The sequence below is a fragment of the Sciurus carolinensis genome, chromosome 12, assembly GCF_902686445.1.
Source record: "Sciurus carolinensis chromosome 12, mSciCar1.2, whole genome shotgun sequence".
Classification (NCBI taxonomy): domain Eukaryota; kingdom Metazoa; phylum Chordata; class Mammalia; order Rodentia; family Sciuridae; genus Sciurus; species Sciurus carolinensis.
The window spans coordinates 28,351,177-28,365,886 of record NC_062224.1 but is presented as its reverse complement, the minus strand read 5'-3'; the positions used below and the strand labels follow the sequence as shown (position 1 = coordinate 28,365,886).

Here is a 14,710-nt window from a genome sequence, read left to right as displayed (position 1 = left end):
ATAACTCACAAAATATTATGGAAAATGGGGGAAAACTGAGTGAAGGGGGCAAGACACCTCCCTGTAGTATCCTTTCAAACTGTGAATCTATTTATTTCAATATTTAAAAAAATTGTACCAAGGACTGAATCCAGGGGCACTTAACCACTGAGCCACATCCCCAGTCTAAAACTATTTTTTTTAATTCTATAAAAAATATCCACTGAATGCTCATCTGTTACCATAGTAGGTTAGAAATAAAGCAAATATATGAAAAGAGGAGACAGCTGAATAAAGTGCATACAATATAAGAACTGATAATTATATGATTAAAATATATTTGAGAACTCTAGAAACATGTATAATGTACCAAGATAACAAATGTAATATGTAGAGTATAATATTTTGTGCAGTAATATTCCAGTGGTGGGAAAACTGAGCATATTGGCAAAGAGAAGAGGAAAATTAAAAGATTAAACACTGATTTATTCCCAAATCTGTAAGTGAGATAGTTATTAGCTTCCTTTTTTACAGGAAAATCCAATGCTTTTATAGTTTTCCACGGCCTCTGGAACAGGGGTATTTACCAGCGATTTGCTTTATGTTAAAAATGCAAAGTAAAGTCTATCATTGAATTATGATAGAGATTAAGTCTTATATTTTTGAAAAAAATTAATATCAAGAATACATTGCTTTGAGGGGGGAAGCAATCTCAAAAATACAGAACATTAATTTTCAGTAGTAACTATTCTTAGTTTTTTTTTTTTAGCTTAGTAACTTATTTTAAGAACAAATGGCTCTCTAGGGACTTCAGCAGCTCAGGAGACTACTGATTGGGGCTGACGTGTTCTCCATCATGGTTTTTCTTTTTGGTGTCCATTTTCAGTACCATTTAAGCCCAGCCCTATGTACAGTTGCAAACCATCTTCTAGTTTCTAATGGTCACGGGGTTATTCCAGAATCTTCCTAGTCAGGATTAACTCATCCTTCTGATGGATCTGTGTTCATCTGGCAAAAGAAGGAGTGACAGAGCAGGATCACAGTGACAGGTTATCTGTCAAGAGGAAATCCAATGTTAAATAACGGTGGAGACAACTCAAGAACTGTCTTCAAAAACACACAGTTTAATAAGGGAAGACTGAATACAACTAAATATGAGCAGGAAAAAATGTGGGATTGGGGTGTAGGTGAGGGGTAGAGTACATTTTAGCAAGCTCAAGGCTTGGAGTTCAATCCCCAGTCCCCCACCCTTGCAATGTGACAAATATTGTATTTGATTACAAAAATTACTATGAAAACACCAAAAGGGGGGATTTCCTACTAATGGGATTTGAGAGGCTACAAGGGGGTCATAGTGTTGAGCTGAATTGTAAACAGTGGATAAGATATTTAAAGAAAAAGCAAAACATCCTTAGTATATAGAAGTGTGGAAGAAAGACCAAGCACACAAAAGGAAAAAGGGAATGTTCTAGGAATAGGGAGTAGTGGATAATAAATAGTGGAGAATGCACGGAGAAATTCAATAACCAAGGCAGAACAGGGTCCCCGGGAGCAGATGGAAAACGCTCAGAAAAGCCAGGGAAAAAACACAAGTTTGAGGCAAATAGAGAAATTGAGAGAATTCAGAGGTCACAGCAAGTTTTTCTATATTTAAGCCATACTGAAAGGATACGTTTTAATGAGTTAAAAATTAATGGAGCATAATTGTGTACAGTTCAATAATATTTATTACCCCTAATTTGATATTCACAGTGAAAAAAATCATACTTTTATTATATCATTCATTTTTAAATTTACATAATAATTTCCAACCCTTTTAAGACTTTTTAAAATTTCAGCTCAGAAATTAAAAGAACGGTGTGAACAGCCTAAACTCAGGAAGTTATTATTTTATATTCAAAAAAGATGTACAAATAGCGACTCTACACATTCTTTGGTGTAAATCATAAAAGTTCAACTTATGATCAGTGGCATGGGCAAGAGTCCAGGATGGCAGAGTTCTGTCCAGCGTGATGTCTGATGGTCCCTGCAGCAGAGCCGAGGTAGAGAGGAAACCCATGGCCTTATCCCCTCAGCTGTCCCATGTTAACCGGAATGCAGACGGATGCACTGCATACTCAGCATGGAATTTTATGAAGACCCGATTTGAGGAAGCCACAAAGGGAGCTATGTTAGTGTCCTAAAATTGAAAGAGAAAAAAATGAAAAGTAAAAATTATAGTTTTTAAAAATTTGATCATTTGTCTAGAAAAGTTAGTAATTTTTTCTTAAGTATTACATTCCAGGTGTGGCAGTGCACACCTGTATTCCCAGTGGCTCAGGAGGCTGAGGCAGGAGGATCTCAAGTTCAAAGCCAGCCTCAGCAAAGCAAGGTTCTAAGCAACTCAGTGAGACCCTGTCTCTAAATAAAATACAAAATAGGGCTGGGGATGCAGCTCAGTGGTTGAGTACCCCCTAGTTCAATCCCTGGTACCAAAAAAAAAAAAAAAAAAAAAAAGTATTACATGTAGAAGTTTTAAAGAATTAACAGTGAACCTGCATTTATTTCCAGAAGTAATCTTGCCCAGAATTAAGGTAGATACTTTGCAAAAGAATATTGCCAGGGGTGGAAAGTTAAGAAGAAATGGGTACCCTAGGTTATCCAGGGCTTCTTTTGGGTAATTATTCTGATCATATGAGTAAAAGACTATTTTCATCCTCAACATCTATAGTTTCCTTTTGGAATTGACTTGCATATTATCTATGAAATGTGTGGGGGCAAGAGTTAAGACTCAGTTTTCTTTCATTTCTTAATCATTCATAGGGCAAACATTTATAAGATACCACTAATATATGGGTATTTTATTTTTTATTTTTAGTATTGAGGATATAAAAAATATGAGAAAAGCCTTTCTCTCAAGAGACTTACATTACTGGGCTTACCTGACTCAGCTCTACCTGAGTCATCAAAACACTGATTTATTCTCAAGACAGCAAATTATTCAAGAGCGTGCAGGAGAGATATTTTACTTCCTAAGGAGTTATATAACAAAGTATGTACCATATTGTTTATTCTTATGCACAACTACTTCTTATTTCCATTTTATTCTCTTCCTAAATTTCGCCTTCTTATTCTATTTTGGCAAACTAATATGGTCAGTTAACAGAAGTTTTAAACTCTTCTTTGATTTTCCTTGTTTTTCCTATATTTTCTAGATATTCAGATTCTGCTGCTGGGAGTAAGACAGGATTTCCCATGAACAATGGCATTTTAATCATAACATCTTCAAATCAGCACATGATTTATATCTATATTACCACTCTAGGTGAACTGACTTCACATTTCATATTTACATTTTTAAATTTATGTTTATGCTTTGTGTTTATATTTAATTTTATGAAATGTTAAAGAAATTGGTGGTACTTTCATTAAGAAAGAAAACAAGACAGCAACTGCTTATGAAACTAGATTGCACACTTATAAAAAAGGCAAAACAGGGAAAATAATGCAAATACTAACAGTTTTAAAAAAACTGACATAGTTAGTTATATATGCTTCGATTTAGTGTGACATGGGTTTAAAATGGCAATCAGTTCTCTCAAGTGCCTCAATTTTCTTTTATCTGCAAATCCCAGCACATTCTTGTTTTTTCTCCCTTACCATGGGGGTCAGATGGGGTTGAAATTTTGAAAGCTACTGAAACAAACACACATACACACACACACACACAATCCATGTAAATATAAAGTAATGATATTAAAATTGCCTCCTTTCCTCCCTTTTAAAAGGTCTATACGTTTCAACTAAATATCTAAGATCTTGTCAGCTTCTAAATCTGGTGTGCGGCACCTTTACTGGGGTGTCTTTTCTGTGAGTCTTCCGTGCATAACAGTGATATGGTGCCTACTGGTCCCATAATCAAAATTTCTCCCAAAATAAGGAACACAATGTATAAAGAGATAATTACTAACGGGTTTATGGGATTGTTGTCTGTAGTACTGAAAGGTTGAAGCCACCCAAACTTCCAAACAGAGGACTTTGTTAAATAAATTAGGCTGTATTTGTGGAATGGAATACTATCCAGTACCACACATAAAAAGTGTTAATATTGCTGTGGCAAGATGTTAATGATATATCAGTAAGTGAAAGACACACTCCCCAAACAACATAAAATGTGCATGGATATGAAAATAGATTCAACAAAAGGTGTTGGAAATATTTTTTAAATTCTCTAGTTTCCCCATGACATAATTCTCTGTTCAATTTGATTAGAACTCAATAAGTCAAGAGTAGGACTTGTTTTTCCTGTATTTTCTAGAGATTCAGATTCTGCTTCTGGGAGTAATACAGGATTTTCCATGAAAAAATGACATTCTGTCATAACATGACACATGCAGGAGGCGCACTACATTTCACTTGACAACTCTTTAAGTACTAGTTTTTAAAAAGAGAGGGTAGTGAGGGCAGATGTCCACAATATTATGGTTTAGCAAGGATCTATTATATCTTCACTTTATGAAAATGAACTATTAGTTAATTTCTTCAAAGAATTCTTGCAATTTTCAACAAGAAGTAGATGTAATGGAGCCAGATGTCCAAATTTCCTATAACTCTATGTGCTTGGAAACAAACATAAGTATTAAGCCCTGGAAGTGCATCAAGATCACACTAGGAGCAGGGTGCGGTGGTGCATGCCTGTAATCCCAGCAGCTCAGGAGGCCCAGGTAGGAGAATCCAAAGTTCAAAGCCAGTCTCAGCAAAAGCAAGGCACTAAGCAACTCAGTGAAACCCTGTCTCTAAATAAAATACAAAATAGGGTTGGGGATGTGGATCAGTGATCAAGGCCCCTGAGTTCAATCCCTGGTACCAAAAAAGAAACAAAAATCACACTGGGAGCTTTTAAAAAGTAGCACGGGTATGTTTGGGAACTGAAAGTCTGTAATGCTAAGTAATTCCATAGGTGATTCAGATGCAGACTGGTTTGGTTAACTATTAGGAGTACTGCAGCACAGTGCCCACTAGATGGCACTGGTGCCCCCCATAATAGAAATCAGAAAACTACAGTACCAAATTTGCTAAGGCTTGTAGCTTTGTTCTTTGCCTGTGACTGCCTTAGGAATCGATACTAAGTTACCTTCATGATTTAAAAATAACAAGTGGGAATCTAAAAGTCTTTGCTGTACTCACTGCTCCACAATATGGTCCAGAGGATGGTGAGGTGGCATTCGGCCCATTATAGAGTATGAGATAGTTCTGTACACAGTCTCCTGGATCATCAATGCTGATAAAGTAAAAGCTGACGGTGACAGGTCTTCCAGCAGGAGCAGTGAGGGTCCATTCGCAGTGAGTGTTGTTTGGGTACGTGCCGGGATAGCCAGGGCTGGTAAAGGAGCCTCTGTCTCCATAAAGAGTCCCACCGCAGCCTGCAAGGAAAGAGCAGCAGAAAGCTGATTCAGCCAAGTCAGAACCAGTCAGCTTCTGTGCATGTGTAAGAGATGTAGACCTTTTATCTGCTGAAGAGGCTGAGACTCTGCAAGAACAGCAGAGGCCAAAATCCCTTTCTGGTTCCTTCTTCTGTGGGTTGCATCCCTCCGCCTGCCATCTCCGCCTCTCCCAGTCCAACATATGTTCCTCTCCCTGCATACCATGACCCAGGTGCACCTTCCTCCAGCACCATTCTTCGAAAAAAGTACGTTAGGATCAAAATGGAAAAACAAAGGTTGTGATGGAATAACTGTAGAACAGAATAAAGTCATGTGTGTGCTTTTGATGGAGCACTCCCAATGCACAGTTGAAGATAATGACATTGAAGTCAATTCAAGGTAAAATTCTGAAGGGGAGGTACTGAGGAATGAAACTGATCAAATTATAATGTTCTATTGTGTGTATGTACAAATATGTAACAACAAACCCCACTATCATGTATAATTATAAGGTGACAATTAAAATTAACTAATTAATTGGAGGAAAAAATAAATGTAAAAAAGTAAAATCATGGTCCGAACCTAGACTGTGCTATTGTAGATTTTGAAAATAATCACTTTACAATATAAGTTATTTTGCCAAGCTAATAATGGATGGTTTTAAGATTGACATAAAGTCAAAGCTCTTTAGGTACAGGTGTTAATTTACTTGATTTGTTCTTTTGTATATCAAAGTTATCACTAGTTAGGCTGGACACCAAGAGAATCCTGAGGAAATGACCTAAATAAAAAGCACCTGGGCTGGTATCCAGCCCACTTCACCACAGTCTAGCTGTGCGTTTGGGGCAACACATTAATCTTAGTGTTTTCTTTCCTCATCTGTAAAATTGGGGTTTTGGAGATAGTCTTTAAACCCGAAATTGCAAAGATTTCATTATCTGTTACTGTCCTGATAGAACCCTCTTCTTATTCCTTAGTATATTTAAAATGAGTCTTGCTATCATTTTTATTTTGAAGGTGTTTCTGACACTTCAACATTTCACAAAGATGTTCCTCTCCTCTTGAGTTACCCGTATTGACATGACTTAAATTTCCTTCGGTTATTTAATAAGCAGCCAACTAAAAATACAAGAAGATACTTACTACCCTGAAAAAGCAATTAACTGCAGGACAACCAAGAAGCCACAGGGACTATGAAGAGCACAGCTGCGTACTATAGCGCAGAATGTGTAAGCCATTTGGCTTTTTCATTTGAATTCTCAGAGGACACTGTGATGACCAAACCAAGTCAAAATTCTGACAAAACAGAATTTATATAATAATTTAAAAATCTCCAGATCTTCAATATGCTATATATATAGCATATAGACATATAAGGCCTGGAGATATATATATATATATATATATATATATATATTCCTTTACATACATAGAAATATATATATATATATATTCCTTTACATACATAGAAATAATGCATAAATACAGAATTTTGAAATATCTCAACCATTACATGTAAATTTCTATTTTTAATAGAAAATCAGGAAGCACACAGATAGTTAAAAAGAGAAGGTCACTTTAACTGTGCTTTTCTATTAGATACCTTATGTTTTCCTTAGGTACATTGCTTTGCCCCAAAAAGGATAGATGTCTTACCAGAGGGTGATGCGACCCAGATGATTTCATATCCATGACTAGAAGTTATACCATTGCTCTTAAACCGTAGATATAGTTCATTGTTTTGAGAGAAGATGGGATTTGGCTGCAGAGTTCCACAAAACTTGCCAAGTAGAGGTGAACTGCTACTACTTCCATTTCTTACCTTTAAAAGTGAGTCAATTATTATGTTTACATTATACTTTCTTCTCTAATTTATTGCATACATTAAAATGTGAAACGATGAGAATAATGACTTAAAAAAAAAAAAAGCCTTTATAGCTTCATGTACTTAAGCATGAAGGGAGGCTGGGGATGGGGCTCAGTGGTGGAATGCTTGCCCAGCACTCCAAAGGCCCTGGGTTCAATTGGGTCCAGGAATTGGAGATCAGCCTGGGCAACAAAGCAACACTCCCACATCAAAATAAATAAATAAATAAATAAATAAATAAATAAATAAATAAATAAATAAAACAAAACTCTTAAAAAATAGTAAGAGTTTTCCAAAAATACAAAAAGGAGAAGTGATTAATTTTCAGATCAATAACAATTTGTATTTGGATTCAGAAATACCCAGTAACCTACAGTAATTAAGACACTAGGGCACATTTTTATATGCTAGTTGATGCTAGGATTCTATGGCCTTGGCTTTTGGGGAAATGTTTTGAAGAATATAATTAAAGTGAATTTTTTTGAAAAAGATGTGTGTGGGAGCAACATTGCCTGCTCTGCTTCAGTCAACTACTATATTGTACTCTGTGTGTGTGTGTGTTTCCCATTGAAAACTAACTCAGCAGAGAAGGGACTATAAAAAATGCAATATACAAAGTACAATAAAGTTCAGATCAAAAGCAGTTTCTGTATGGGAAAAGTAGACCACTCAATAAATCTAAAACATTTCTCACTATTGTTAAATATATTTTAAAAAACACATTCCAAGGCTAAGTAGCTTTTCTTTTCAGCTCACAGTCTGGAAGAGACATAAAAACAGGAAGTGAGTCATTGGGCATTGGGTAGCGGGGGTGGTTTACCACCACCCTGTGAATGCAACCACATTTTGTCCTCCAGTCCGGTTCCTACTGAGCATTCCCAACCAGCCCCACTCATAAGAGCACTTGGGGAGTCTTTGGAGTGAGTCATACAGGCAATGTATAGGTAAAACCAGATCAATATGGATAAAGTCTGAGTTCACTGATCTAGGCATTCAAAATCTGAAAAGTTCCTCCATTCTGTTTACTTTAAAATCTGATTAACTTTTGGTTTTCTTTGGAGTTGCTCCTGAGGCCCAGTGCTGGTCTCGCTAGGCTGTGTTGATTTGACCCTGCTCCTGCCTATGTGGTAGCCAATGGGAAAGTAAAAGTTCCAGAGCTTATTGTTGGATGACTCTGCCAAATGTTTAAAGGAGGTGGCTTTGACTTGGACAGCTGCCATATTTAAGAATGCTGGAGGGCCTGACCTTCCTCTACTAAATTCTTGACTTTGGGTCTCTTTCCCTCTTTTAAAATGCTGTTGCTCTGGGAGGAAGAGTGAGACATTAATTCCCACTGAAATTGCTAAAAACTTGTCATAGTGACTTTTCTCTTCATAGAGGAATGGGATGACTAAGAGTAGAAGGCATCTCTGGGGCCTTAGAGGACACGGAAAGGAGGGGCGAGGACACTGAACACATCTAGAGACCGGTCTCTGCCGGCAGTGACACATCGGGTCCTCAGAAAGAGCTTCCCGTTGTTCCCACTGTGGTCAGTGCGAGTGGAATGCGAAGGCTTCTGGTGGGGCTGCCAAGAGGCCACGCCCACAATCTTCCCTCCAAAAACCAGACATAGCTACATGTTACAGGCTGATGTGATAGTTTCCTCTCTTTGCTTGTTGAACAGTAAATTTCAGATCTATTCTATGGAACAGTTCTCACCCTCCAACCTTGCAAAGCAAGTCTTTACTTCCCAGCATCCAGCAGGCAAATGGCAAAGGCTACCTCTTCAGTAACAGTCCACTCAGGTTTGAGGAGAAGGAAGAAGAGATGCACTGTGACTCTGACCTAACAGGAGTATCGAAGCCTTTCTTCAAATCCCATTCCTCCCCTGGTTTCCACTTTATCCTTCATATAAATATTTGGATTTCCCTGGTGACTAAGGTAGAAGGCCTGAGCTTAATATCCTGACTGGCACAGCAAGACTGTATTTCTCTCCTCGTTTCCTCCCTGTTAACATCTGCCTTTTCCCTATTTCTGGTCACAGCAAGTATTCCCCATGAGAAAAGGCATGAGCCTCTCCTGGAAATTCATTGTACGATGGGTTAAGGATACTGGTTAGCAGGGCATTTAAATTAATTCCAGAGGAGAGAGCTTTCCAGGATAGTAGAACTCCATGTCAGGAGTCAGGTTGAAGCTGACTGCAGCTGGGACACCAACTCTGTACCAAGCCAGGAATTGAAGACTGGGGAGAGCAATCAGCAAGAGCACCAGAGGCCAAGCCAGCTGAGAACGGAGGTGGAGGCGAGGAAGGGGAGCAGGCTGTTGGTTGGAAGAAGCAGAAACAGCCTTTGGTAGGAGGAAAAGGCCACAGCTACCAAGAAATAGCTGAAAAGGGAAGCCAGCAGAAAAGAAAGCGACCACAAAAGAAATTGCATACCCTCTTTAACCTGTGTATCCTGTAAAGGTCAAATAATTTTTGGACCATTTCAAGGATGGAAATAGTAACTACTCTGATCTGATCAATACACCTTATACACATGGATCAAATTATCCCACTCCACCCCATACATAGGAATGACTAGAATAAAAATAATTATATTTAAGTCCTGATTAAAGAAGCAGTGGGAAGAGTTGGATGTGGTGACACACAGCAGGAGCGTCACAGGTTCAAGACCAGCCTCAGCTGAGGTTTAGGTTCAAAGTTGGCAGAATGGAGGTGCCCAGCTCATTTAGAAAATCTCTCTGTGGATTTTCTAAAGAGAAAGGAATAGCACATCTGCAGCTGTAGAATTCAAGGAATAGTGCAGACACCCCAAACATACTGTAGTCATCAAGGAAATTAGGAAACTGTTCAGTGTTATTCATTCCAAATTTATCTGCATACAAAACACACTTCTGAAGCCAGTGCCCTTCTCCACCTCCAAGATCACTACCTTTTGCTTGATCTTCCTCTAATCCTTCAGGTAGGAATTCACATGTAACCTCCTTAAAGAGACCTACTCTGTCTCCAGAGTTAGGCGCCCTAACCGAATCAACTCAGTCTTTTCATGATGTTGTAAGTGGTTCTCAGCATCGTTATGGTTTAAATATGTAGTGTCCCCCGGAAGCTAATGTGTGAGACACTGCAAGAAAGTTTAGAGGTGAAATGATTGGGTTATGAGAACCTTAACCTAATCAGTGTATTAATCCACTAATATGAATTGACTGGGTGGTAACTGGAGGCAGTTAGGTGTGGATGGAGAAGGTAGTTCACTGGGGGTGCCTTGAGGTTTATATATTTATTGGGGGTGGGGTACCACGGATTGAACTCAGGGGCACTCCACCAGTGAGCCATATCCACAACCTTACTTTTGTATTTTATTTAGAGACAGGTTCTTACTGAGTTGCTTAGCACCTCACTTTTTGCTGAGGCTGACCTTGAACTTGCGATCTTCCTGCCTCAGCTTCCGGAGCTGCTGGGATTACAAGTGTGCGCCGCCATGCCTGGCCTTGGGGCTTATATTTTCTCCCTGGTGAACAGAGCTCTCTGCTTTCTGATTGCCATGTCCTGAACTGCTTTCCTCCTCCATACCCTTCCACCATGATGTTCTGTGTTATCTTGGACCCAGAGCTTTGGAGTCAGCCATCTATGGACTGAAACTTCTGAAACTATGAGCCCCAAATGAACTTTCCCTCCTCTATGTTGTCCTTGTCAGGTCTTTTGTCTTAAAACACCATCTGTGCTTCCCTTCAGATCATGAGCCTCTGGAGGGTCCCAAACATATTTTACCCCCTGTTGTAGTTCCAGTGCCAGGAACAGAAGGTGCTCAGTAAATGTTTATGGAATGAAAGATACATAAATAATTAATGAAATGAACAAGGAGCTTATAAGGATTAGCAGCCATAGAAAAAAAGTGAAAAATTCTAAGTGATCCATCATCTCCTTAAATAATTCGTTCAAATGACACCCAAATGCATGTTACCTCCAAGAAATCATGTGCACAGTCACTTGAGTCCTCGATGTCAAACGAATGAAAAAAGAGGGAAATGGTGTAATTCTGCGGGGCTCTGAGAGTAATGGTGCAATCCAGGTTATCATTATAATTATCCGGCCACCCAGGACTCTTCAGATTGCCAAAAGTACTGCTGTATTGTCTGTTGCAGTCTTAGAGAAAAAGAAATTCTTGGTTAATGTGTGCCCCCAGATGCTTAGTGTTCTTTCAGCATGGCAGGAATAATTTTAAAGAACCATTAAATCTGAACACACTTTAGGGAAAACTAGTCCTGCCTCTTCATTTACCTTTGAGATAATTGAGACCTGAGAAGTGACATGAACCACATCCCGTAGATCTCGTAGGGGTTCCTTAACACAAACACCCCCATGCGGGGAATAAAATATGAGCAGTTTCTTTGAAGGACATCCCAACAACCTTTGAACTTCTCTGATCACAGTGAGGTATTAGTGGCTGTCACTTGGACCCTTTTGAAGATTCAAAGACTCTACCTCCCAGGCTGAGGTTTGCATGAGAATTTCCCTTTAAATCCTTTGGTGAGTTATTTGTTCTGATAGAATGGCAATTCATTTTCTTTACCACTTTTTAGTAAAAAATACACAAGGCATTTTTATTATTTGTTTGACTTGAAGGCAGCTTTTAATCAGGCTCAAAATAACATTAAATAAAGTGGTCTCTGAAAATAAACTTCTCATTGATAGTAACTGAATAACCCTTTCAAGGCTTTTACAAAATCGTTTCCTAAGATAGAGAGATGCTCAACTGTGTGAACATACTAAAACTCACTTTAAACTTTATTTTTTGGGGGGTACCAGGGATTGAACTCAGGGCCACTCAACTACTGAGCCACATCCCCAGCCCTATTTTGTATTTTATTTAGAAACAGGGTCTCACTGAATCACTTAGCACTGACTTTGAACTCACAATCCTCCTGCCTTAGCTTCTTGAACCACTGGGAATACAGGTGTGCCCCACCACATCCAGCTAGACTACAAGCTTGAAATAGGTGAATTGTATGACATGGGAATTTCATCTTGATAAAGCTTTTGTAAGAATATGTGGTGACTCCTCTATGCTATTGGTGGATAATTAATAAAATAACTGGTATATTTTTAAATTAACTGCACTATATTTCAGTTAGTGTTATATTCACCTTACCTCACCAGGAACCAGGTTTAGTGATTTGCTAACTTGGGCCTGGATTCTAGTTCAGAGTCTTACCTCAGGTGGGCATGGGTTATCTTAAGCCCCAACCTACTCTCAGGAGTCAGTTCTAGCAGTCATTGATCCCGTGGCCGTATTTCTTGAGGAAGGATGAAGTTCTAGGGCTCACCTGCAATCTGATAGGTGAAACTCACTCTGGAGTTGCTGTTTAAAACGTCAGATTTGAAAATCACAACAGCAGTGCTTGTGGAGGAATAAAACTCAGGCAGGGCTGAAATGTTTCTGCCACAGAACTGGAACCTTTCATCACTCTGAAATGAATGGAAACCACATCATGTTAGATTCAGTTTCAGGAGAGGACAGCTGTTCCGGAAACTCTCCTGTAAAAGCATGGTTTATGTATTCAGCCACAGCAACTAGCTCTAGTCTCTGAAGCACTCTGCAGCAAGACTTACCATTAGCCTTGGTCTTGACAAATGCCCAACTTTCAGGAGGGGTGGGAGATGGGGGCCACGGGTCTGTTGAAACTATGAACAGACATTTCCCTGCAGAAATCAAGACTGTTCCCTTCCCAGGCTACATCGCAGCTGAGGCCTGTGTCCTTGTTCTGAGCAGCCCCCAGTGTCTCAGCTCACTGCAGGTCTCCTACTTGAGCCTTTCCCACAGTCCTGGGCTCATTAGACTAACTGAGACCCTTCCCCTAATCTAGCCCTTGCTCCTCACAGCAAACCTAAGCAGAGCCTTTGGCATTACTTTGTCTCCCCCAAGGCAGTCAGTGCCTGTCATGTGGTCTCTGTTCCCTTTTATAACACTTGGGCAACCCTTGTCCCCTCTTAAAAGCACTGCGTAAGTGCAGTTGAACACTCCATTCCTACGCAAAACCAACTTGGACCAACGTCAGGACGCTGGCAGCCTCTCGGTGACAAGTATCTGTCTAATGCCTGCCGTTCTTGGGCACCTACTGAAGGCGCATGCTCCACTCCAGCTGCAGGCTGCTATTACTGATCTGTGCTTCTATGCCCATCCGTATCCCACTGCCCACTGCTACTGGTCCTTTCCTAACTGCCTGCTGTATCCTCTGAACTTCAACTGCATCGTTAACCACCCCCTGTCTACATCCCTCGCCTTTCCACTTTGTGGTCTTAATTGAAACCTGGTTTCCAGCAACCTACTGGGGGACGCCATTCTTTTTCCACTGTCCACAATTCATTGAGTAAAAGTGGTGAGGAGGGTGGGGGAGCATTTCTTCATGTTCCTCACGGCAGCTTCTGTCCTCGTCTCAGATCCTCTTTTGAAGTCTCTACATGTGGTCAAAGAGACTCTCAGACCCTTTTCATCATTTTTATTTACTTTCCTCCTGGTTACTTCCCTTCATTTATTAAAGATTTGTGGTATCTTATCACAAGTAATTTTCTGCATCCCAGTTCCTTTCTGAATTTGTAGAGGTTTGAGTGATTTTACAGACAGTTCATTAAACATCCCCACGTTGAACTTTTTAACCAGTGATGTTCATGTCCACTCTCTGTAGCTGCCTACCCCAAGGCCAGCAGCACACCTAACATCCTCTCTAATGCACTTTGATGACCTTCTGATTAGGGCTTCTCTTTCTAATCTTAGAGAGCTTAGAGTTCCAATTTCTCCCAGCCTGTCGCCATTTTTAAAAATCCTTCTTCTCTACCTACCCAAGGTGCAACCACCTGTCCTTTCCTTATTCATTCAGGTGAAGGACATTATTCAGTTAGTACTGGGTCTTATTGGAGGCAGGTCCAGCTGCTGTCAAGTTCCAGTGTTGCCTTGTGCCCTGTCCATGCCATTTTTGTGTCTAATCGAAGGGTCTTCTCTGTTCCCCATTGTCTCTGCTTCATAAAGCAATGGGAGATTGAAAGAGCTTTTATACCCAAGGGACCTTATCCCACTTGGTTACAAGTCCTTCTGGTGAGGTTCCCACTGGGGAGTAGGAATTTGGTCCAGACACTGCCAGCAATGGAATGATAATGAGCCAGTGTCTTGGTCACCAAGGGAGCACAGCACTAATCTCAGTGTCTAAGACTTGTACAAAATCAATAAATCTGGTGTCCACTCAGCATCCTATACATCTTGGACCTTTCCACATTGAAGTCAGGTAAACTGACTCCCCTCCAAGACAGGGAAGTGTAAGAACTAGGGAATCCCAATATTTATAATAAGGAGGACTGTGAAATTTCAGAAGGTGACAGATGGGATTCTGCTACTGCCAGCATTAACAATCCCCTTGGAAGGAACAGGTTAGTCACTCCCCAACTGTGGAGACAACTCAGGTATTCCCAGATATTCTCCCTGACTTTCAC

The 14,710-nt window shown here is 39.8% G+C and overlaps 1 protein-coding gene across 1 annotated transcript in view; it reads right to left on the bottom strand.

Moving 5' to 3' along the window:
- Positions 1–1,898: 1,898 nt before the first annotated feature.
- Cubn (cubilin) overlaps positions 1,899–14,710 on the bottom strand; it is a 281,227-nt gene continuing 268,415 nt past the window's right edge. Inside the window, exons 63-68 of the mRNA XM_047520823.1 lie at positions 12,923–12,928; positions 12,553–12,694; positions 11,190–11,371; positions 7,038–7,203; positions 5,146–5,381; positions 1,899–2,158 (exon numbers count right to left, since the gene is read on the bottom strand). Coding sequence (XP_047376779.1) covers positions 2,051–2,158; positions 5,146–5,381; positions 7,038–7,203; positions 11,190–11,371; positions 12,553–12,694; positions 12,923–12,928 — 840 coding nt within the window. The 3' untranslated portion in view covers positions 1,899–2,050. The remainder of the gene's footprint in view (positions 2,159–5,145; positions 5,382–7,037; positions 7,204–11,189; positions 11,372–12,552; positions 12,695–12,922; positions 12,929–14,710) is intronic.